Raw genomic sequence first — 25,504 nt, 5'->3', positions numbered from 1 at the left:
GAGTGAATTTTAACAAATGAAATACAGATTTTTCTGTTATATGAGACATTGCTGGACATTGGGTGCACAGATATAGGCAATTTGCACAACACCCTAACTGAAAGCTGAATTTGCATCTTGTGCTTTAAAAAATGGGAAAAACTTAAACCAGGATGTCCAAAAGACTTGAAAACAGCTTTGAAAGTGCAACATAAATGCACAGCAATAGTGTCACTGAATTCCCCCGTTCTGGAATTTCCCAAGATGACTCTTTGATGTCTGTAAGCCTCCCCTCAGAGCACCAAAATCACAGCTTAGCTTCCCGGTTTCTTTATAAACTCTCTCCATGATGTTTACGCTGCAGTGTCTCAGGGGTGGATTGTTTCAACATCCGTCTGTTACCGTAGTCTGATGACTCTTTAAGGGAAGCATAATCTGAGTATTATAGCACCTTTTATTGCAGCTTGAATGTGACACAACAAACTTGCATGCAGTTGTTTGCATTTGGCGGTTTGAGCAGGGAGCATTTGTTTTAAATCCACCATGAAATTGAAACATAATATCCAGCAGATGGCACTATTGTCCACAGATGTTCCTCTTAGGGTTCAGGTGCTCTAATGCGAAGTGACTTCATGTGCCTCTAATGTTGGTGTTGCATGAACTAATGGGAAGAAATCAAAGTGCTGCAGCTGCTGCTTTAGGGTTTTTACTACAGCAAAAACAAACACATGTTGAATCCAACAAATCAGAGTTTGCTTTACAGTCCAGGATGCCAGACATTGTGGGTTTGCAGTGACTTAACAAGGTCCAGTTCTTGAACACATTCATGCCTGCATTATTTTACTTGGCATCTCATCTCACGGAGCTTCCTGACCTGTCCAAACCCCTCATATTCTCGGTCTGCTCTTTTGACCTCCTCGCTCTGTTTGTTTTCGAGTATCCAGGAAGGAGAGCTTTTTTTGTACTTTTTCTCTCTGTCTCCGTGGCCTGTGCTTGGATTTGCAGAAATACAATTGTCACTTTTACTCTAATCCAGATTTGGGAATCCTTTGACTGGGATGAACTGAGACACCTGGAACCTAAATTTACAGACGTCCTATTTGCTGTCACACACTGTACAGGCATTAAGGGGGAAAAAATCTGGTTGTTCAGACGGGTACAAAGCAATAATCAGAGCTGTGGTTGGCTCAGCTGGCTGACCTACAGACAGCCAAACTGTGGGATCTGGATTTGGTCTTCCTCTCTGTAGCACCAGCAGTGGCGCTATCTAAACAGCTCCAGCCAAGGTTTGTGTCTCTGGTTAGCATTAAGTTAACTGGACACAGACAGAGCACATTACAGCAGCTAAAACAACCAGAACTCATCCAGTCTGGCAGCACCTACAACCGTAACACTGTAGGTTAGTCACAGGCTGAAGAAATTAAAGAACTGGATATGTTTTCTTCTCATTTTAAAAAATAAGATGCAAAGGAAATGTTAAATGGATCAAACTATTACAATCTCGATTCAAAGAAGTGTTTTTAGCCTTTCAGTAAAGATTTGAAAGTAGAGAGGGGAGAGCTAATGAGGATAGCTTTTCTGTCCACTTAGTAAAACATCTTTATGAGTTTCAGTTCAAATATCAGCATTAAAATATTGAATATAAACCAGTCAGAGAGACTTAACACAACTGGGACTTAGGTCATATACTAAATGCTAAATTGCTGCTGCTGTTGTTAACTTGTTCTGTTTTTCTGCCTTATCCCTTGTCTGCATCTTGTTTTGCTAGTAGTAATTCATCTCTATGTAATTGTGTTTGACTGTAGTGAAACATATTTTTCATTGGCCTGTTCTTCTTCTTATTTGCAGTTATTTAATGGGCCGTTATCAGAATCAGAATCAGAATACTTTATTGATCCCTGGGGGAAATTATTTTTTGTTACAGTGCTCCATTTTAAACCAACATTAAGACAAGACAGACAATACGCTAACTAAGAATAGTACAATATATACATATATATACATACATACATACATAAGTCACTCATAAATAAATAGTTGGAAAAGAAACATGTGTAGTTGTAGCAGCAAACAGTGTGTTAAGTGGATGCATTGTACAGGGAGATGGCCACAGGCAGGAATGATTTCCTGTGTCGTTCAGTGGTGCTTTTCGGTAATCTCAGTCTCTCACTGAACGAGCTCCTGTGACTGACCAGCATGTCATGGAGTGGGTGGGTGGTTATGTTTTATATAGTCCATTTAATTAAAAGGGACAGTGGTCATCAAATAACACCCTGAATTAGCCTGCAGGGTTTTTAACTACTATTGTAAAAAGATACACTTAAAGGGCATTTATTCAAGTATTTACACAGGACAGATTCACCAAGTAAACGGTGTAAAAGAATATGCAACAGCTCTCCAACACCATAATAGATTTTATCTGATAAATGACCAAAGTACAGTACAGAAATGCCACAAAAATGTGCAGTTGCAAGTTTAAATAACTAGAAAATCCTCTTTCACTATCACAAAAGTACAGGTTTGTAACAAGCCTGACCAAAAAATCCAGCATTTCTCAGTGAAGGAGGTACAATCTGCCTTTCTGCAGACAGAAAAGTAAATCCAGTGTCTCCCTCTAGTGATGGAAGTATGTCTAAACACCCAGACTGAACTGGTCTTCAAGTTTAATCGCTCTGTCCACCAGGTGTCAGCATACTCAAACAAATTCAGTATTTACACATTAGTTATTCTGTCATCCCATCCAGCTTGGCCTTCTCTCTCCTGCAGTTTCAGTCATTCAGACTGATTTTTCACACTCGGCCTCACCCACCTTCCTCCCACTGTAAGATCAGACCCCCCCTTTTTTTCCACATGTTTCACCACAGCTGAATCATGTGGCCTTTCTCAATAGTTTGATCCTATTGTGTGTCTCTGTTTCAAAAGAACAAAGAAAGTATCCTTTTTGTTTAGGGACTGAACTGAAATTAGGACAGCATGTCTCCTGTGAAGGTGGGAAGTGGTGGCTGTATTAGGAGGAGCCAAAGCTGTCAGTTGTTGAAGTTGATGTAAATGTTTCACCAGCTTCACATCAAAGCATCATTACAGAAAATGCATGTTTTACATTTTCTGTAACAAAAACTGAAGAACTTGATCAAAGGTAACTGATTTTTACAACTAGGGAGAGACTAACATGGTAATAATCATGTAATAAAGTATTTAAAAAAAACTATAAATAAAATACTATTTATAGTATGCACAGCCCTTTATGAGGAAGTGTAGCCCAGGTTATTTGTTACAACTGAAATATACGTTCCCATGAACACATCACATGCAAGCAATTAAAAAACAAGACAGCTTTAAAAACACACACTTGCGTGTGTGTGTGTGTGTGTGTGTGTGTGTGTGTGTGTGTGTGTGTGTGTGTGTGTGTGTGTGTGTGTGTGTGTGTGTGTGTGGTTATGTCTGTTAAAAACATGAAGATTGTGGGCTGCAGATTTCACCAACAAACAAGACAACAACAAAAAATACTCACCCAAACAACACAAGTGAAACAGGAAACCATATGTTCTAACCACATTTTTTAAATTAGTTTAAATTAGAACTAGGTTCAGATTATTGTAAGAAAGTGGCATTTGGCTGTGATGGTAAACTTTGGGGTAAAAAGCCTGGCAATACTTTTTGTTTGTCTGGCACACAGCAGCAACGCATGGGTGAAGAACCTTTAGTCAACATTTGAAAACTGCTCATTCAAAATGACAACAAAGTCAAAGCTGCACCTATCCAGGCCCCCGGCAGATAACCTGCCAGGTCTGAAACGCTGAGATAAGTGAAGATAGAGAGTTCTTGAATACTCAGGAGTGCACCATTACTCTACTCACCCAGCACTTAGAGGGATTTCAATTCTACTTCTGCCGCTTCTCTGGATGCAGATTTTGTCTTCATGGAGTTTGATGGTTTCAGCTTTTCAGTGAAAAAGGCTGCCTTCTCCTGCTGGTGGATATTAAGTTGATTGATGAGTGGAAGCTGGAGTGAACCAACAGAATAGAGTTAAGAGATTTAAAACTAGAACAATGAGCCATTAAAAAAGTAAAAAAAATCTCCAAGAGGCTCAACGGTCCAAAAGAAAAAAAGAAAAAAGGTAAAAATTCTTTGAGGATTAACATTTAAGAAAAAAGAGGGGTTGGTACCTCAGTTTACATGTATTATACATCTTTAGACAAAGGTTTAAACAAGTTAGTGCAGCCATGCAACACTTTAACAATCTTTAATTGGCATAAGGAGAGAAACTCTGTGAACGGGTTCTTTCTGTTCATACATAAAATAATGCTAATCAGGCCCAGATCTCAACACATTAATAATGCATGATCTCTCTGCATCTTTAAAAACATTCTCCTCCACCAAAACACCAAAAAGTGAGTATCTGCCAGAAGATTTGTGTTCATCCCATAATATGAGCTCCAGAGACAAGTCTGGGTTTTCGTACTTTTTGCACTTTACATATTGTAGCTTGCAGCTCTCATCACATGTCACTGCGGGTTACGGTTGCCACTGAACTGAAATATAAGTATATGTTTTGAGGAGTTCATTACAGGGATCTGAACGCAAAGACGGGGCTTCTCTCGCCTCAGGCGACTCTCTATCAACAGCTGGAATTCCAGCGAGCTGTAGAGGAAGGAGAAGTGCAGGAAACTGGAGATGCCCTGGAAGTGTGAGAAGTGTATGCAAAACGGCCAGGTCTTTGTGACGACCTTAGGAATGTTCCGGCTTCGACAGTCTTTAAAGGCTCTTTGATGTCCAAGGTTGTTTTTCCTTCTCGCCACTCTGGTGACAGAGAATGAGCCTGAGAATGACTCACATTTTATATACACATGAACATCCTCTGTGCTTTAGCACATGCACATGAAAACTTTAATGACTCATTTGTTAAATAATCTATTAAATAATATAAACTGTGGTTACTGTGTTTAATATTTTCCATTTAACATTCATTAGTAATGTTTTTGTGCTGTTGCTTGGGGTCCACCGCATTAGGTGCCCTTCCAAACCAACTAGTCTTAAGTGGAGGTGGGTTTAAAGTCCAATGAGGAGTATGCACTAATAACCACGATCCGAGAAGATGCAGCACCTGTTTTGTGTCTAGTTTAGAGAAAAGTCCATGCACGTGGAAAAATTAATTAATTCAGGATGGTTAAACTAAATGCAGATATTAAAGAAGCACAAGATCAGATTTTGCATGGTTGGATCTTAACACGGTTCCAAGTAGACCTTCAACATGCAACAAGAACAAATGGGAGTGAGAAGAACATTTTTTTGAGCATGCAATTTATTGAAAACAACCCTTAAACTGAAACAGGGTGTTTTACAGTTGTTCAAAAATTTAGGGCCACACCTCCAAAACCCCCCGTAAACCCCCCAAAACAGAAACCAAAGTTCCAAACATCAACTCAGTAACGCCACCATTATTGTTGATCACTTCAAAATTTGCTGCAGCATGCTTGATGCGAGCGTTTCTATGAGGTGACTGGGAACATTTCTCCAAGTGGTGAAGACGGCCGCACGAAGGGCTTCTACTGTCTGGAGCTGTTGTCCATTTTTCAAAACTTCCCTTGCCATCCATCCCCAAAGGTTCTCAGTTGGATTTAGATCAGGGGAACACACAGGATGGTCCAAAAGTTTGATGTTATTCTCCTGGAAGAAGTCCCTTGTCCTGCGGGCAGTGTGTACTGTAGCGTTGTCTTGCTGAAAAATGCAGTCATTACCACACAGGTGATGGCCCTCAGTCATGAGGGATGCTCTCTGCAACATCTGGGCATCACCAGTGGTTGTTTGACGCACCTGCTCCATTGTTCCACTGAAAGAAAAAGCACCCCAGACCATCACGGCGCCCCCTCCACTGTGACACATCTCAGGTGGGATCTGCTTGTCATGCCAGTAATGGTGGAAAGCATCAGGACCATCAAGGTTAATTTTTTTCTCATCAGAGAATAAAACTTTTTGCCACCTTTCAATGTCCCATGTTTGCTGCTCTCTTGCAAAGTCCAAACAGTCAGTTCTGTGGCGTTCAAGGAGGCGAGGCCTTTGAAGACATTTTTTGTTTTGAAGCCCTTCAGTCTCAGATGTCGTCTGATGGCTATGGGGCTGCGGTCGGCACCAGTAACAGCCTTAATTTGGGTCAAGGATCGTCCAGTGTCTTGACAGACAGCTAATTGGATCTTCCGGCTCATTGCTGGTGAAATTCTTTGGGTCTTCTGCTTGACTTTTTAGTTCTGTAACCCTCAGGATCATTAAAGAAATTCCAAATGACTGTCTTACTGCGTCCCACCTCAGCAGCGATGGTGCGCTGCGAGAGACCCTGCTTATGCAGTTCAACAACCCAACTGTGTTCAAAAAGGGAAAGATTATTTGCCTTTACCACCAGAACATCGTGACAGTGTGACTACCTGGCAGAAAGTGACAATGAATCCACATTTTTATACAGATTTGGCCTTTTAAAGACATGTGGTCTTAACTTTCGATCAGCTGTAAAACAGCCTGTTTCAGGTTAAGTGTTGTTTTCAATAAATTGCATGCTCAAAATTTTTCTTTGTCTCATTCCAATTTCTTCTTGTTGCATGTTGAAGCTCTACTTCAAGCCTTTTTAAGATCCAACCATACAAAATATGATTTTTTGCCATTTTTCAAATGGTCTTAAACGTTTGATCGGGACTGTATTATAGACAGTAACTGTATTAGATGTACAAATGTTAAAACTGGACTGTGAAAAGGTGAGGTAAGTAGCCTGGCATTTTTCTTTCTTTCTCTTGTTTATCTGTGGGAAGGAAAGGCAGTAGGATGCACTATAGAAGACATCCTGCTGGGAATTTTTGGGTTCTGGCTTTCATGTGGCTATGACTTTACATACCAGCTACCTGAATGTTTCTTTTAATTGTGCACCATCCTGATGTGAAATTAGCCTCCTTCAGAATACTAACACACTCTGATCCACTATAAATATTGGTCTTTTGAATGGTTTGAGAAACATTACACAGAAAAATGAAGGTGACGACTTAACCTCCAAATTTCCCCGATATCAATCTGATGAAGCATCTTGGAAAACATGCTGGAAAAACATGTCTGATCCATGGAAGTCATACCTAGCATCTCAGAGGATTTAAAGGATCTGGTGGTTACTTTTTGTTGCTTCATATCAAAAGTCATCTTCTGAGGATTTGGAGTCCATGGCCTAACAAATCTGACCTATTACAAGGGCTGTGAGGTGGGGCCACAGGTGGTTTTAATGCTGAAGCTGTTCACTATAAAGGCCGGTGTTTCTGGTTAATCTTGTTAAGGTATGATTTCAAATGGATTTAAGAACAAAGCAAAGATGGAATGAAAATGGAGCAAAGTCAGGGAACATTTTTATGGTGTTTCAGGACAGAAGCCCAGCATGAACACTGCAGCACAAACAAACCCCCAAGATAGGGATCCCAGTACATCGTAAGAGGCTGTGACTCTATTACTGTTCTGTCCAAGAGACAAAATTCAAATTGAATGGCTTTGGAGAGAAGAGGACCTTCACAGATGCACAAAGCAATCTGTCTGAACACAGAAATCAAGACATAAAGATTTTACCAGCTACAGTATTAACATTACCTTAACTTTTCAACCATTTTGAGCTAAAGAGAAAATCCAAAGGATCCTGTAAGATCTTTTTTTTTTTTTAATTTTACAGCCAGTAAAACAATACATCCAGGCAGCCTGTATGATACTTAGATGATGAAAGGTTAAATATAAAGAAATACCAATCTGCTGTCATTGATATCTACTCTGTTCTTTATTCCCTGCTGTCAGTTTTCTGTATATATCCATGGAAGAGCAGGGAAGCTCCAGAACAAAGCTGCACTGCATAATAATAACATACTTTTAATGAATGCTAATTATTCCAAAGTCTCTCCAAGAAGAACATGGGATTCCACCAGCTCACCAGAGTTGGCTCACTGAAGGAAACACGAGCTTCTTCTGCACTAAGCGGCTTCACCGGAGGGCGTCACTGATGCATGTGGTCGCAGGCAGACTTCACGGACTTCAATTACCAATCAAGTTTCTCTGAAAACAGTATTAGTAATATCTACTCTCAAATGTTATTTTTTTTCCTGACATCTTTGAATGACTTATGTTCAAGAAAGACTCACAGAACAACACAGATTTGACATATTCATTGTTTTATTCAAGTACAAAAATATTAGCAGCTCCGTGTTCATGTTTCAGTCATAAAAAGCTTCATCCAGTGGTAAAGGCAGCGAATTTGACACCCAGCTTTTTTGGCATACGCGCTGCAGTTCACATTTCCACAGTAATAATTCAAAGCGATGTGGCCTGTTATTGCATATCTGTGACAACCGCAGCAAAATAACTCTTAAAGCGATTAAAAACCAGAACTGAACTGATCCGACAACAAGAATCATCTGCAGCCAAAGCGCCACATATCTTAATCATCAGTGCGACAGAGCGACACTGTTTGTCTGGGGAACACAAACTCTGAAAAATAAAAAATAAGCCAACTGATGACATGGTTCTTTTTTACTATGATGAACCACAACAGTTTTTTTTTTTATATACACATGCACACACGCACACACAGATAAACAGGCCAACAACAGAGAAAAAAGTCTCTTTTTCAGTCTGCTTCTTGATGATCTATACATTTACACATTTAACCTTACAGTAATTGATTCAAGGTTACAAAGAAAAGTCTCAGACGATCTCATCCCAGGAGTGTTCATGAGTCACAGCGTGGTTTCCAGTTGTGCTGATTCCTTCATGCCTGCAGAAGCTGTCCCACCAGGGCAGGGCTCCTCTCCCGAATTAAGGCTGACGCGATCTCGGCGACCCGCGACGCTGACTTCTCCCAGTGCTTGGTGCCAGAGAGACAACAGGAGGAGAAAAACAAAAGACAGTGAGGTCATTTTTTAAAGAACATTCAATTAAAACAAGACAACAACACACTGCTAGTGTGAATAAAGTCCCAACATAACAGTTCAAATAACCATTTGTTCACTTTTATGTCTCTTCTCGGGAGACATGAGTGTGTTTAAGTCATCACAGGGTTTGTAACCTCAAAACTTCAGCCAGAAGCATCCAGTGAGCATTAGCAGCCAATTCAAAACAGTTGGAAACAATGTTCAAGCACACCCATGTTGTTCCACTTGCAGTAATGACAAAAGAAAGAAACAGATCTGTTAGTTGGATTTGTAACATCAGTGGCTTGGCTGTGCTCTGCTTACACAGACACGAGTGACAAATTCGATGTTTAAAATTTACACGCACGCTATCCACAAGAATTCCCCTAACGAGAGAAAAATCTAAACACGGCATGAAGTGCGTGGTATTCTGAATTCACCACTTTAATTTGATATTAACAATCGCAAATTCTGGTGGTGGATTTTCTCGACTAGCGTGTCAGTTTCACAGCTTGTTCAATCAACAGCCGAAAGCAATTTTCAAAAAAGGGCGAAAAGATCAGAACGGAACAGAAGTAAACCAGTTTCTTTTTTCAGAAATGTGGTCAAGCTCTCTTAATGTGAACCGATAAGATCTCCTTTGATATTTATGGTGCATGATATTGGACAGATCTGCAGTAAACCACACGTTCAGACAAAAGGAGACCAGTTTGGCCCTTTAAGGCGGGCTCCACTGTTGTGGTTGTTTTGCTTTCGTGATTCCTCTCGTCTGTATCTGTTTCTTTTTTCTATGCAGACCGCCTGCGCAATGCACTTTAAATGGTTCTCACTCCCCTGATTTCATTCCTTTTAGGCTGCATTGACTCCCTACTTTGATTTAGTTTCTTGATGACGTCAGTGAGTGACCTGTTTTCCATTTTTTCAAAGGGAATGGAGTTCAAGGAGCTTTGCTTTTTTAAAACCATGGCTTGTTTCCTTACACAGATTTATGCTTCATGCTCAACCTGCCCTTTTTCATATAGAAACTGTGGACTTCATTATGGCTTTTGATGTAGCTGATGTAGCATTAAGCATTAAAGACAAATGTGCAACAACACGCAGCAAAGAGTATACTCAGAACACAAAACAGCACACACAGAGAGAGAAAAAGAAAAGCAAAGGTCTGGAAAAGATTAAATTTTTGTAATGCAGTCAAATGTTTTCTACTCAAACACCAAAAAACATTCATGTTTTTTGTTTGCTACAGCACCTGCAGCTTATGGCTAAAAACCACCTCCTTCATATTGCGCAGCTCGCCCTCGTGCTGACAAATCAGCACTGAACTGTTGAGGCTGGGGGTGGAGGCACACGTCAAGACCCCAAAGGATCCAGTGTTTCCCAGCAGATAATTAGACTGTAATGAGATCTTTCAGCTCCTCACTTTAGGGACTGCCACTGCCTTAGTTTCACCAACATTATCTCAAGCGTCACCTCCTGTCACACTAATGCTTTGCATTAATCTTCTCTGTTGTCTTCCTCTTTTCTTTGCATGAAGCTTTTTTGAATTTTTTAACTATTGCCACCATCTATAAACCATGCATCATCCTCTACCTTGACTACCTCTTCTCCTTGCATCTTCACCTTTCCAACTGTACTTTGTCTTGCTTCTACTTTTGTTCCTCTTCTCTCCATTGCATACCTTCAACCTACATACACCATGTTACCATGAGTTGAACAAAGAACAAGATGGCTGCTAGGGTGCAGACACACGGCTTGGCAGGTCCTGTGCGTTTGCCAAAAAACCCACCTAAAAAACCATCTAAAAACCCCTGGATCTTGACATCAACTTGTCTTTTTGTTTTTATACATTTTTATCTTCTGTGGAGTTCGACATGTCCAAGAAAGCTGGATAATTATACCACTTTCCCAGCCAAATGGAGTCAACATCTTTTGTTCACAAGATTCTTGGATTTTGGTCATGCCAGACCACCCCCAGGTAAACATGAACAATCAGATATACCACAACTGTCGCTGGAGATTCTGAAACTTGTTCTGATGCTACTTTTGGCTGGTGATATAGAACTAAATCCTGGACCTAATTCAAACATCAGTGATTTGGACTGGCTACAACTAATTAGCCTAGTTAGCCTAGGCCTGCCTGGGCCTCCATTTCAGCTTCCTGGGCCTCCATTTCAGCTAGCTGGGCTTTCACCTCAGTTACTCGGGCCTCCACCTCGGCTGCCAGGGCTTACACCTCGGCTGCCTGGGCCTCCACCTCGGCTGCCTGGGCTTACACCTCAGCTGCCTGGGCCTCCATTTCAGCTGCCTGGGCCTCCATTTCAGCTGCCTGGGCCTCCATTTCAGCTAGCTGGGCTTTCACCTCAGTTACTCGGGCCTCCACCTCGGCTGCCAGGGCTTACACCTCAGCTGCCAGGGCTTACACTTCAGCTGCCTGGGCCTCCACCTCGGCTGCCTGGGCTTACACCTCAGCTGCCTGGGCCTCCATTTCAGCTGCCTGGGCCTCCATTTCAGCTAGCTGGGCTTTCACCTCAGTTGCTCGGGCCTCCACCTCGGCTGCCAGGGCTTACGCCTCAGCTGCCTGGGCCTCCAACTCAGCTGCCTGGGCCTGCATTTCAGCTTCCTGGGCCTCCATTTCAGCTGACTGGGCCTCCACCTCGGCTGCCTGGGCTTCCATCTCAGCTGCCTGGGCCTCCACCTCAGCTGCCTGGGCCTCCACCTCAGCTGCCTGGGCCTCCACCTCAGCTAGCTGGGCCTACACTTCAGCTGCCTGGGCTTCCACCTCAGCAGCTCGGACCTCCACCTAGGCTGTCTGGGTCTCCACCTCGGCTGCCTGGGCCCCCATCTCAGCTGCCTGGGCCCCCACCTGCTGTACCCAAACTACAGTCTCCGGTAAAGGGTTTCTCATCATTAAATGCTCATAGTATTGTCAACAAAAGGACAAGAAATCCTGCTATTAAAATTTACAGAGGAACAAAGATCTGCAAGACATTTAATCAGGCTAAAGTAATCTGGGACACTAAAAATAAACCAAAGGGGCTTCTATGTGGACACATTAACATTCGCAGTATGTTACCAAAGCATGAGCAACTGGAACATATTCTAAGCAATTCCAATATTTCTATTTTGGGTATCTCTGAATCTTGGCTCACAAGTTCTTCTCCTGAGTCTGCGGTTGTCTTTCCAGAGTACACAGTATTCAGAAGGGATAGAATTGGAACAAGAGGAGGAGGAATACTTGTGTATGTAAAATAAACACCTGGATTGCTCTTTACTTAGTTCACCAATAGATGTCGAAATAGAACATATTTCTGTTAAAATCACTCTTTCCCCAGAAATGTCATTTACGTTGATCTGTTTATATCGCCCTCCTTCAGCAAAGAATATTTTTTATGAACAACTACAGATATTACTTAAATATCATGCTATAAATAATAAGTCTAATGAAATAATTGTAATGGGAGATTTTAATGTCAACTGGGACTGTGAAAAGGACAGAAAAACACTCAAGGACATAATGGAGACTTTGAACTTTACTCAACACATTGAACAACCCACAAGAATAACAAGACACTCTAAAACTAAAATAGATCTGGTTTTCAGTAATAAGCCCGAGCAAATTATTAAATCTTATAATTTTATCACTGGTATTTCAGACCACAATTTTATATTATTTTCTAGAAAAATTATAAAATCACAGGTTAAGAATGACTTTCAAAGTTCATCTAATAGGAGATCCTTTTATGAATTCATACCAAGAAGTCAGCGACAAAATGTAGCAGAAGCATTAGCATCAGTTAACTGGGAGCCTTTATTGTGTAGTGATGATCCACAATTCTGCAGCAGTCACTTCACTGACATTGTCAAGGATGTTATATCAACATACTCCATTAGAGCTCGACAAAAAATAAAGACAACATCTAATTTGCCCTGGTTAAACAAAGAGTGCAAGAATTTAATGAAAACAAGAGATCAATTACTAAAGCAGTTCCTGAAAACAGGTCTAACTCTGGATAGACAGAGATTTACTTCAATGCGGAATAAAGTAACAAGAAGTTTGAGACAGGCCAAAGCAAAATTTTTTATAAATATAATTGAAAGAGCCAAAGGTAATGGTAAAATTATCTGGCAACACTTAAATAAATTACTTGGCCGTCATTCAAACAAAAGTAAAAACACAATTGAACTTTATGTAAATAACTCTATTGTTAGAGAGCCTCTATCTATTGCCAGTAACTTAAACACTTTCTTTATTTCATCTGTTAAGGAGATCAGTCAGAGCTTTGACTCAGTAATATGCTCTGATAATGTGAATGATGTTGGTCAAAATTTGTTCACCATCACTCATATTTCAGACACTGAAGTTGCTAAACTAATTACAGGTTTAAAACAATCAAAAGCACTTGATGTATATGGTATTAACACAAACTTCCTAAAGGAACATATGGATTTTCTTGTACGTCCAACAACTCATGTTTTGAATATGTCTTTCAAACACTCCATTGTTCCAACAGATTGGAAAATTGCTGCAGTTACACCAATTTTCAAAGCAGGTGTGAAGACTGACATGGCTAATTATCGCCCCATAAGCATACTCCCGGTCGTATCTAAAATAGCTGAGAAGTGGGTGGTTAAACTCCTCACTGCTCACCTAGAAAACACCCAACCCTCATTACATCCATTGCAGTTTGGCTTTCGGGCACATCACTCCACAGATACTGCCCTGTGTATGTTAGTGGAGAACTTGAAGAGCTTGCTGGACAAGAGTCCCTGTGTTGGAGCTGTATTTTTAGATCTGAGGAAGGCTTTCGACTCTGTAAACCATCAGATATTGTTATCCAGATTGACTCGGTTTAATATCTCCAGTCAGGCTCTTCAGTGGTTTGCCTCATATCTCTCACACAGGAAACAGTGTGTGGTGTTGGATGGGGTTAAATCTCCATATTTAGACTGTGATACAGGGGTTCCTCAAGGATCTGTTCTTGGGCCCTTATTGTTCTCTCTTTTTATCAATAACTTACCTGAAGTCTGTCCAAATATATTTACTCAAATGTATGCAGATGATGCAGTTATATATACGCAAGCAAATAGTGTCCAGCAGGTGGCAAAAGATCTTACAGCTGCTTTAGCATTAATGCATAGCTGGCTGGAGGACTCATGCCTAATGTTGAACACCTCAAAAACTGTCGGTATGTATTTTTCAAAACGCCCCTTAAACTTGAAGCAGTCAAACATATTCCTGGATGGAGTAGAGCTTGAATTAGCTCCAGAATTTAAATATCTTGGGGTCATTCTAGACCCAACATTGTCCTTCAAGAGTCACATAAATAAAGTGTCCCAGGTACTTAAATTAAATAATCGAAATTTTAATCATATACGTAATAATTTAAATATGAATGTTGCAAAAACGTATTTTTACTCAATGATCATCTCTCATATGGACTATTGTTTGACGTCCTGGTCACTTGCTTGTCCAACAAGACTTAAAACTATTGAAAACATTTATAAAAGAAGTTTAAAACTACTTGACAAAAAACCGACTTCCCACCACCACTGTCATGTGTTAAAAAAACATAAATTACTGAACTTCAATAACTTAGTGAAACTTAAAAGAGTGAGTTTAATATATAAAGTCTTACACTCCCTTGCTCCACCACCACTAAAGCAGTTCATTAGGCATAAAGAAAGCTCAGACAGGACCACTCGAGCTACAATCCGAGGAGACTTGTTTATACCCCACAGACGGACAGCATTTGGGCAGAACGTCCTTTCTGTCCAGGGTGGCCATCTGTGGAACAGTCTTCCTCAACCCATTAGAGAATGCTCGACATTCAATTTGTTTAAGGCAAAGGTTAAAAACTGGTTATGGACAAATCAAGTGTGTGATCATGTATAAGTTGTATAGTTTTAATGTTTTATTTGGGAACAGAATGGTGTGTATGTGTAAGTTTGGTGATGGAGTTTTTATTATGAATGAATGATGAATTTTTATGAATTATTATGTCTATTTTTATGCTTAAGGACAACAGATGGAAATTAGCCCTTGGCTATAATCTGGTATGTTTACATTCATGTAATTTTTTTTTTTTTACATTTATGTTCATTAAACTGCACTGTCCTAAATAAATAAATAAATAAATAAACCCCTCCATGTTCTCTTCCACCTGCTCAGATCACAATGTTGTCTATGAACATCATAGTCCACAGAAACTCCTACCTGTCCTCAACTGTTCACCTGTCCATCACCATCGCAAAGGAGCTCAGAGCAGATCCCTGATCGAATCCTACTCCCACTTTAAACCCATCTGTCACTCCTACTGCACACTTCACCACTGTCTTACTGTGACTTCCTTGTGCAGTATCACAGTTCCTCACTTGGCACCCTATTATCTGTGCAATTGATTCTGACCATCTCTATACCTCTCAAATACATATCAGATCCATCTATCACTGCTTATCTGGGTTTAGGGGCAGCAGTCTAAGCAGAGACATCCAGACCTTCCGCTTTCCGGCCACCTCCTCCAGCACATTTAGGGGGACACAAAGGCACTTCTGAGCCAGCTGAAAGCATATCCTGGGGGTGTCTCAGGTCCTCTTCCTGGAAAGGACACGACTGGAACATCTCAAATACTCGGAGGTGCCCAGGAAGCTCTGAGTCCCAAATGGCCAGCTCCTCATCCCATCTCTGAGCCCAGACACCCATAGGAGGAGGCTAATTTCCAATGCTTGTATCCACAATCGTATTCTTTCTGACACTACCGCGAGGTGAGTGTAGGAGCAGAGCTCAACCAATGAATCGACTGTTTTGCGTTCGTGCTCAGGTCTTTCTTCACTGCTACAGAGTCCACATCATTGCTGACACTGCTCCAATCCATCAGTCGATCTCCTGCTTCACTTTCCTCTCACTCATGAACAAGACCCGGTGATACTTAAACTCCTCCAGCTGTGGCAGTAAATTTGTTTTTGGCCTGAAGTGGGCACATCGAACTCACAGAGATTGCAATAAGAAGACATTGTGAGATATCGCCTGGATGTTCCCAAGAAAATATCAGAGACTATACTGGGTCCAGATGTTCTTCTTAATCCTGGTACTCAACTCATGCATAGTGCAGAGGGAATTTTCTGCCTTGGCAGAGGTATGCAACCCTTGTTATAATAAGTAATCACTAGCTCAGCCCTTCAACCTTTAGTTACTGTCTGTAAAGCTTTCCAAAACATTGCACATATTTGCAATGTTTGCGGTGGAAGACATACCACCAAAAGCTATATAATCCACTCAACATATTGTCACTTAGAAACCCACCATGCTTTGTTCAGGAAGTCTTTATCATTATTCCCACTTTCGCTTGTCTTGTTTAAGATCCAAAAACAAACCTATCAAAGTGCAATACTGTCAGACAAAAAGAATGGTCAAACCTACAATGCAGAATCCAGGTTTTAGTAATGGCAAATTATCCCTTACAACAGATTTGAATCAGACTTGCAGTATTTCAGCAAAATAACACCAACCAGGCTGACAGCTATTCTCCTGGGTCTGCAGCCGCTTTCATCAGCCAACTCTCAAAATGAAGGGTTTCTTAGAAAGGAATAAAAACATTTAGGAGGGCTTTTCACAAAGCTTTTAATTTTCTAACACCCACATAGAGGAAAATAAAAATATATTAAAAATATATCCTGCTAAAATGACAAATCATCTGTGATTTGTGATCTGGAACATCCTGTTTAGCACATATTTGGACCTGGCTTCTAAATACATTTAGTATTACAGATTGGTGTCGGCAGTTTAACGCATCTGGAGCAGAAAATAAGCTTTCTGTCACTCTGTCCTTTCTTGACCTTAAAGCCTAGCTCCACTAGCCAGCTTGTGCAGGGCCTGGATGGGAGTGCAACGAGGTGTGAGAGCGATGAGCGTGGAATTGGGCCTGACCGTGGTTAAAGGGAGCAAGAAAACCTGGGATCCAGAGCTCCTAGAGCACTCCTCAATAATCAGAACCAGCAGGAAGAGGAATCAGATGACATTGATTTTCCACACCAAGAAACTGAAGGGGGAACTGAGGTATTGGAGTACAGATCACCAATTTTAGCTTCATTGATTAAAGTAACATAGGTGAAATGGAAGAAAATAAATAAATAATATATGGAATTAAAATATGATGAATGGGCTCCAGAGCCATTCTGTCATATGCCACCGCTTCTTAGTATGCCTTTTGATTTTTCTGAGGAATAAGATCAAGGGTGCCATTTTTCTTTATCGTGTACCCAAGCCATTCTTCTGTGGTTTAATCAATGGTACAATGAAACGAGGAGATTGGGCAGTACATCTGTAAGCAGTCAACAGAATGTGGCTGATAGCACAAAGTTACTCATATAGACTAAGGAATATGCACTGGTTCATCAGTGCGAGAAACCGAAAGTTTTGGTAAATGTGATTGCGTCTTTTCATTGTTTATTAGATGAAAGCATTCCTTCAGTTGTTATCTAAAACCAATTACATGTTCACACGGAAGGTTTTTGAAATGCTACATGTGTTTGGATGATCTGAAATACTGTGGGTATGATAAATGTGATGAGCACGATTATCAGCTGATTACCACCCAAGTGTACGGGACGAGGACCCTGGGAAAGTAGCAAGAATGCCGGGTGTCTCTTTGCAAATGGAAGACAGCTACGGCTATTAAACCACAACTAATTGCTCAATTATAGAAGTCTGTCTTCTAATAGACAAGCAAAAAAAACCCCAAACATTTTAATTTGAACACAAAAACACACAGAAAAAAATCAAGTCAAGATCACCAAGGAGGATCAAAGTTTTAAGCCTGCCTAAGACCCAGTGCTGAATTATTTCCACTCCAGATATGCAGCCTTTGAAATATGAATCACGCTTCATAAAACATCATTATTAAATCCAGTAGTTTTCTTGCACAGTGGAACACAAATACGACTTTAGCTCTTCACTGACTCGTGGCACAGCTTTAAGTAGTCACAACTGCCACTCAGGCTTCAAATGCGGTTGAGGAAAAGGCATAAGAAAAAGGGTAGAATTACTTACTACAACAACAAACTCCAAGCCCTCAGATACATTTGCATATTAAACTGCTTTCAGGCTGAAATCTATATGACTTAAGTGTGAGGAACTTGCAAACTGATGGAAGAGCCGCAGTTTACTCCAGCAAGTAGATTTTCTTGACATACAAGAGCTGGTATGTCTGTTTAGCTGCCGCTGGCGGGGGTGCCACAGCTCGTGTCTCCTCTTTCCACTGTGGACCATACAGGATGAATAAAGCAGCTCACTGGCTCATTGTTATGGGCACGCAAACATCCATGAGAGGGATTACATGTGTTGGGACAGATGCCTACAGAAGACTGAACACATGCACAGACCGCATAGACACTTTAGTGTGCATGAGCCTATGCATGCGCCCACATACACACACACTAGGAGGTGGAATGTGATCCTGGAGGATTTGCATGTCTCCAGATCTTCATCATCATCAGAACCCATGTCCTCCAGCGTTGACTGAGATGGTTTTCCACTGTTTCAGACCCGGCCTCTCCAGTCGTATGTAGATGAATAAACCAGTTAACTCGAAGCTGAATTTTTCTCACTGTGGCAGAGCTGAGATAAACAGACTGGGAGTGGGCATTTGGACTGACATGAGATGAAACCTCAAGCCAAAGCATAACTGAGCCCCCGTGAGACGAAACCCACAAGCAAATTAGTTTGATTGATGGTCCTTTATGAGCTAATAGGCACTCCTCACCTGTTTACAATGTGGAATTAATCATCAGATGTTCCAAAGGCAGAAAATCCACATGTGCCAAAGTCTAAGTGCAGACAGCAGGAGGGTATTTTATTTTATTTTAAAAGGGCTGGATTTTACGAGATTCACTTTATTATTATTATTCGTGAGGGAACCTCACTTTCCACTTCATAATGATTAACTGCCACAAATCCTCACTTAAAGCCAAAAGTATCATCATTTATTCACATTAGTGGAAGGACGATCGCTAGTGTATGTCATATTAAATAGGAAAGCAACACATTTACATTTTGAAACACTTTTTCCCCCCAACACTGTCTGCTACATCCATTAGTGACACGTCCAATCTCTCGGTGGCCAAAATGGCATTCATGTAGTTTTTCTTCACAGATTTTATATTTTAGAACAGAGAGAAAACAATATATGAACTGGTATCAAGGGGAAAATACCACTGGATACAAACCACAGCTGGAGAGAGTTGTGGAGAGCTTAAGGGTTTTCTTTTAATTTTTAGGCTTGTGCTACAAAAACGCGGATTTCAGCTGCGGCAAGCAGGCCCATTAGAAAATTAAGTTACAGCTTTGTTTTGACACATAAACAATGCGATCTACTGTATAATCCTATGACGGTGCAGTAACTAAAGGGAAAATGTTCCCAATCATTCCCATGTGTACAAATGCAACACATGCAACAGGCCTGTTATTCCACACGGCAACCGCAAGTTTACAGAATGGAACTTCAATCATTAGCTTCTATTTTTGCTTACTGTTTGAAGGAAAGATTTTGACAAGTCGTGAGGTGACAGGTCTTTGAAATACAGTGGGGCAAAAAAGTATTTAGTCAGCCACCGATTGTGCAAGTTCCCCCACCTAAAATGATGACAGAGGTCAGTAATTTGCACCAGAGGTACACTTCAACTGTGAGAGACAGAATGTGAAAAAAAATCCATGAATTCACATGGTAGGATTTGTAAAGAATTTATTCGTAAATCAGGGTGGAAAATAAGTATTTGGTCAATAACAAAAATACAACTCAATACTTTGTAACATAACCTTTGTTGGCAATAACAGAGGTCAAACGTTTACTATAGGTCTTTACCAGGTTTGCACACACAGTAGCTGGTATTTTGGCCCATTCCTCCATGCAGATCTTCTCGAGAGCAGTGATGTTTTGGGGCTGTCGCCGAGCAACACGGACTTTCAACTCCCGCCACAGATTTTCTATGGGGTTGAGGTCTGGAGACTGGCTAGGCCACTCCAGGACTTTCAAATGCTTCTTACGGAGCCACTCCTTTGTTGCCCGGGCGGTGTGTTTTGGATCATTGTCATGTTGGAAGACCCAGCCTCGTTTCATCTTCAAAGTTCTCACTGATGGAAGGAGGTTTTGGCTCAAAATCTCACGATACATGGCCCCATTCATTCTGTCCTTAATACGGATCAGTCGTCCTGTCCCCTTGGCAGAAAAACAGCCCCATAGCATGATGTTTCCACCCCCATGCTTCACAGTAGGTATGGTGTTCTTGGGATGCAGCTCAGTATTCTTCTTCCTCCAAACACGACGAGTTGAGTTTATACCAAAAAGTTCTACTTTGGTTTCATCTGACCACATGACATTCTCCCAATCCTCTGCTGTATCATCCATGTGCTCTCTGGCAAACTTCAGACGGGCCTGGACATGCACTGGCTTCAGCAGCGGAACACGTCTGGCACTGCGGGATTTGATTCCCTGCCGTTGTAGTGTGTTACTGATGGTGACCTTTGTTACTTTGGTCCCAGCTCTCTGCAGGTCATTCACCAGCTCCCCCCGTGTGGTTCTGGGATCTTTGCTCACCGTTCTCATGATCATTTTGACCCCACGGGATGAGATCTTGCGTGGAGCCCCAGATCGAGGGAGATTATCAGTGGTCTTGTACGTCTTCCATTTTCTGATGATTGCTCCCACAGTTGATTTTTTCACACCAAGCTGCTTGCCTATTGTAGATTCACTCTTCCCAGTCTGGTGCAGGTCTACAATACTTTTCCTGCTGTCCTTCGAAAGCTCTTTGGTCTTGGCCATGGCGGAGTTTGGAGTCTGACTGTTTGAGGCTGTGGACAGGTGTCTTTTATACAGATGATGAGTTCAAACAGGTGCCATTCATACAGGTAACGAGTGGGGGACAGAAAAGCTTCTTACAGAAGACGTTACAGGTCTGTGAGAGCCAGAGATTTTCCTTGTTTGAGGTGACCAAATACTTATTTTCCACCCTAATTTACAAATAAATTCTTTACAAATCCTACCATGTGGATTCATGGATTTTTTTTTCACATTCTGTCTCTCACAGTTGAAGTGTACCTCTGGTGCAAATTACTGACCTCTGTCATCATTTTAAGTGGGGGAACTTGCACAATCGGTGGCTGACTAAATACTTTTTTGCCCCACTGTACATGGGGAAGAATGGGGGAGGAGAGCATCAGTGGACCACACAATAAGCGATCCTCAAACTCTCTACTTCTAAATGCCACTGATGCAATCAACCTTTCCATCTTAAAGAGCACGCCACACAAGAAGGGCCAGCTTTGATGCAGAAAGGTTTCAGGCAATTAGGGCTTTTAGCTGTGATAATTTGCACATCTCTGTCATTCTCATGAGAACCTGGGCCCTCTGGTCCACTCATATTCCCTTTATAAAATGCCAAGAACCAGGTCCTAATATAAAAACAGCTTATGGAAAGGCTTGGCACTGACCCCAAGCTAAGAGAACTGGAAAGAGTTGTTAGAGTCACACTAGCTACCATAGCTAAAGTGGCCAAGAACATCAGGAGAGTTTTTATCACCTCTTTTCATCATCCTAATATTTTACTGTCTCTGCATTTTTCTCTGTGACATAAAAGTGCTGTAGTACAAACGGCTGTAGGATCCACTTGAGGGCAGTATCATTACTGGCATTGTGGCCAGACAGCGTTCTCCACTCTGGGAGTCTTAAAAGTCAAAACCATCACCTAATGTGAGCCTCGGTGAGCAATGCTCTTTAATAGAAGTCATTTCTCAGGAAAACTCTTCCCAAACGACCTGCCTTACTGAATCCCAGTGATATAATACTGCTAAAAACACCCAGTGCTTTTAACACAGAGAGGATAGTGTTTCAGGGCTTCTGACAGCTCGTCCCTGAGTGGGTATTGTGGTCCTCTTGCTCTCCCTCCTCTCCGTGTATCATTGAAGACAGGCAGTAGCTAGGGGCTAAACTGAGAAAGGAGAGGGGGATAACAGGTTCAATTACTGGTCAGTCTGATTAGAGCCCTGAATGTTACACCACCAATGTCCTGTAGAGATTCATTGATGTAATCAGGAGCTGTGGCAGAATGACTAACTCCCTCTACTGAAAGCAGCACCAAGCAATACACCAGTACAATACATTTTATCTTATTTTTTATTCTTTGGTGTCAAGTTAATTTTGGAAACTTTGGGATTTCTTTTCGGATATAATTTGACAAAAGTTTCTGTGGATTGGTTTAGTGGATTTGTTTAGCAGCATATAATTAGCGACACATTGAGCCAATAGACTGGTGGGTTATTGGGATTAAAAAAAGTAGATGTAGATGAGAATATTAAAACAGTTAAAACAGTAATAGTGAAGAACTGTGTTACAGAATTTGCATGAAGATTACAGAGCAGTTCAAGAAAAGAAATGTAATGGGAATGTGCACAAAGCAGGAAGAAAACTGAAACGTTTTGCCAAAATGGTAAACTTATATTCAGCTCTAGCTGGAGCATTAAGAGTACTTTTAGTCCAGGCATCAGTATTAAAATGTAGTTTTAGTGTAGTTTTAGGCTACACGTCATACTTTTTTTCTTCCATTTAAACTACTCCCTTTGTTTGATCAACATAACCCACAACAGAGAGTATTAAAAGTCCTGGCATCGTTTTTGCATTCTGTGCTTAAAAAAACAACATAAATCAATTATGAAGATTAATTTATTTTCTTGCACATAACATTTCAGATCCATGGTAAATTTGTGCTCTACAGGAAGTTAGAAATAATACATGGAAGTGATAGAAGAAAGAGCAAGGAAAGGAAATGTATATAATTGTGATCTGTACCAAGACGTGCAGTTTTATGTGAAAGCTAATGTTCAGTTTTGCTGCTTGGAGAAAAGATAGTAAATCTAACTGAAAGACAAAAACAAAATATGCAACGACAGGAGATAAGAAGAAAGGAAATAAAACTAAAAATAAAAGTATTTCATATCAGTAAACATACTTTCCAGATATGATAATGACGGGGATACTGACCGCAGCACATTATGGGACAAACGAACAGAGGCTCTATCTTCAATCTACTGAGATGGAATGAATAAAAGATGACCAATAACTGCCAAACTTCAGTCAGGCACTTGGATTAAAGTGACAGGAGATAGAGAAGAAAGAAAACGCTCACACACATACATCCAAATATTTGATTTAGATCCAAACAGTGCTAATATTTACTGCTGAGCTTCAGGTCTAAACAACTTTCAGAGTATATATCAGGCTTACACTGAAAGTTCAGCCATAAATTTAAAAGCCGTCTGTATCCAAGCTAAGAGACTGGGACCTAAAGCTGACAGAGATGACAGTGACATAAGTATTATTTCGTACTTCTCAGAGATGAAGCGTCTCTAGGGAGTGTGTTTTTATTGAATTTTGCTGAGGTATTTAGTGTTGCTGCCTGAATGTCTGTATTTTAGATATTCCCATCATTCCCATTCTGCCTCACTTCATCTGAAAGGGACTATAATGTAGGAAAATGAATAAGTCTGTATCCCGCCCTACTTTTGTGAGGCTTCCTCAGACTTTCCAAAAGTCCAAAAGAGCTGACAGGTTAAAAAAAAGAACTTTTGTCCTGATAACTGCCTTTTGAGATCACATTGAGAGAACAACTGCTGCCACACAACCTTTTCACGGTACACTGGAAAAGCTCTTTCAACAAGGGTTTCCAAAATATCCTGTCTAGGGGCATCCGTCGGGCAAACAAAGCAGTTTGTTAGTCATGTTCCATGTGCGACTTCTCCTTCTGTGTACCCTCCAGAGAAAAGGAAAACTCTGCTAAGAATGGGACACTGAGGTGGTCTGTATTTCCACCGGAGCCCTTCAGTGAGAACTTTTTGAACAAGCTCTGGTGAGAGATGACTTTGTTTGAATTGAACTCACCGAAAGACAGACCTCAAAACAGTGTGCAAGGACAATGGATCCTTAGTTGAGGAGGTATGAATGCATGAAGGCATGGGTGGGGAGTTATGAACTGGGACATACCAAATCCTCCGTGCGCTGAGAGAGAAGAACAAGCGCACACACACTCGCCACAGAAGCCTCATTTACTGATCACATTGTATCACTTACAGAAACCCAGGGAGGCTAAATACACTCCATATCGCAGGTCATCTGAGGTCAGCTGCAGGTGCAGGCAGATTTTAGAAAACAAGACATTTATTACTACCTGGGTTTTCAGCAGCATCCTGGCCAAGACTCGGTGCCCTCACTTCCATCGCTAATGCTAAACATGCAAACATAGGTGCAACACAATGTTTTTATACTCCTGTCAAAATACCAGTGTGCTGCAGACTAAACAACAGGGGGATGCTACCCATGTGGTTTGAGAGATGAAGAGTGAACAGAATTGCTACAAGAAACTGTTAAGAAAAATGTTTTTACACAAGGCTTCGTGAGAAAACTCTTGGAAAAACTCATTTTGCAGTTTTAACCAGGCAAATTCAACATGTCAGCTGTGGAAAATCGTCGGTTGGGCACATAGACTGTATATAGAGGATGGCTGCAGATCCAGAGACATAACATCATAGTTTGTGGATTTGCATTTTGATGCTTCAAATGGCCACTGTCATCTTGAGGCTTTGTAGCCAGAAGTGGCCATATTTTGGTGAGTGGGTTCAGTGCTAGCACCAAGAAAACTGCATCAATTGACTTCATGGGTGCACACAGAGCTAGGCAATAAAACAATAACATAATTATCATGCAAAGGTCTTAGCAATATAAACATAAGTTGTACAATGTTGCAGTATATTTATCATATTTAACTTCTGACAGGAAAAAAATTAACCTTATGTTTATATATCAAATTAGGTTTAAAGGGGAACCTTTAGGGTTAACAGAAATAGTGATTTGATTTATATTGGGATACATATCGATATCAGTTTACATGAGAAAAAGTATTTTTTATTTTTCGGAGGAAAGCAATATGGATTTTAATCCTCGTTTCTAATTTTCCATAAGGACTGATGAGGACGGCCACATTTTTACCAACCTCTTGGGGCTTTCTGCTCTACTTTTTTTGGTCTGAACTTGTTACGTGCTGTTCTACAGCTATTTTCAACCATAAACAGCCACGCAAGCACGTGTGCCAAGGTCTCTGCAAATAAAAGCACGAGTAGAGTAAGAAGGTGAGTGGCACAAAAACAAACCTTGATGAGGTCCGTTAACTGAAAGCATAATTTCAGCAGAGCTGCACTTCCCCACCACATAACTGGAAGTAAACTGAAACCAGGACTACCGTGGGTGGTCAGAAAGGCCTAAAAACCAAGTGGCAAAACAAATATACATGTATGTTCGGCTCTTTCTCTGCGTGACTGAATGTTTACAAACTCATTGTGAAGAACTGGCTTAAACCGATCTTCCATAAGAATAAACTCTCTGTTTCAAATATATTCCCTCTTGGAATGTCATTTTCCAATTGTCTGCAAGATTCTCCCTGATTCAAGACACATCAACCCAAACACAACGCTGCTGGTCTTTTTAATCTATGAAATCAAAGCTGAGTAAACACCGCTTTGGTATGTCTAATTCTTTGAGCCAAACTCCAGCGGTCAAGTTTCACACATA

At 40.9% G+C, this 25,504-nt stretch overlaps 1 protein-coding gene across 1 annotated transcript in view; it reads right to left on the bottom strand.

The window, feature by feature from the left end:
- Positions 1–8,562: 8,562 nt before the first annotated feature.
- The window catches only part of crppa (CDP-L-ribitol pyrophosphorylase A), a 60,956-nt gene continuing 44,014 nt past the window's right edge, over positions 8,563–25,504 (bottom strand). Inside the window, exon 10 of the mRNA XM_085472165.1 lies at positions 8,563–8,851. Within this exon, the coding sequence (XP_085328291.1) occupies positions 8,756–8,851 (96 nt within the window). The 3' untranslated portion in view covers positions 8,563–8,755. The remainder of the gene's footprint in view (positions 8,852–25,504) is intronic.

The sequence above is a fragment of the Copadichromis virginalis genome, linkage group LG11 (genome assembly GCF_057382275.1).
Source record: "Copadichromis virginalis isolate Kocher_CV1m ecotype Utaka linkage group LG11, C_Virginalis_male_GT1.1, whole genome shotgun sequence".
NCBI lineage: Eukaryota > Metazoa > Chordata > Actinopteri > Cichliformes > Cichlidae > Copadichromis > Copadichromis virginalis.
This window is presented reverse-complemented; position numbering and strand designations above follow the sequence as displayed.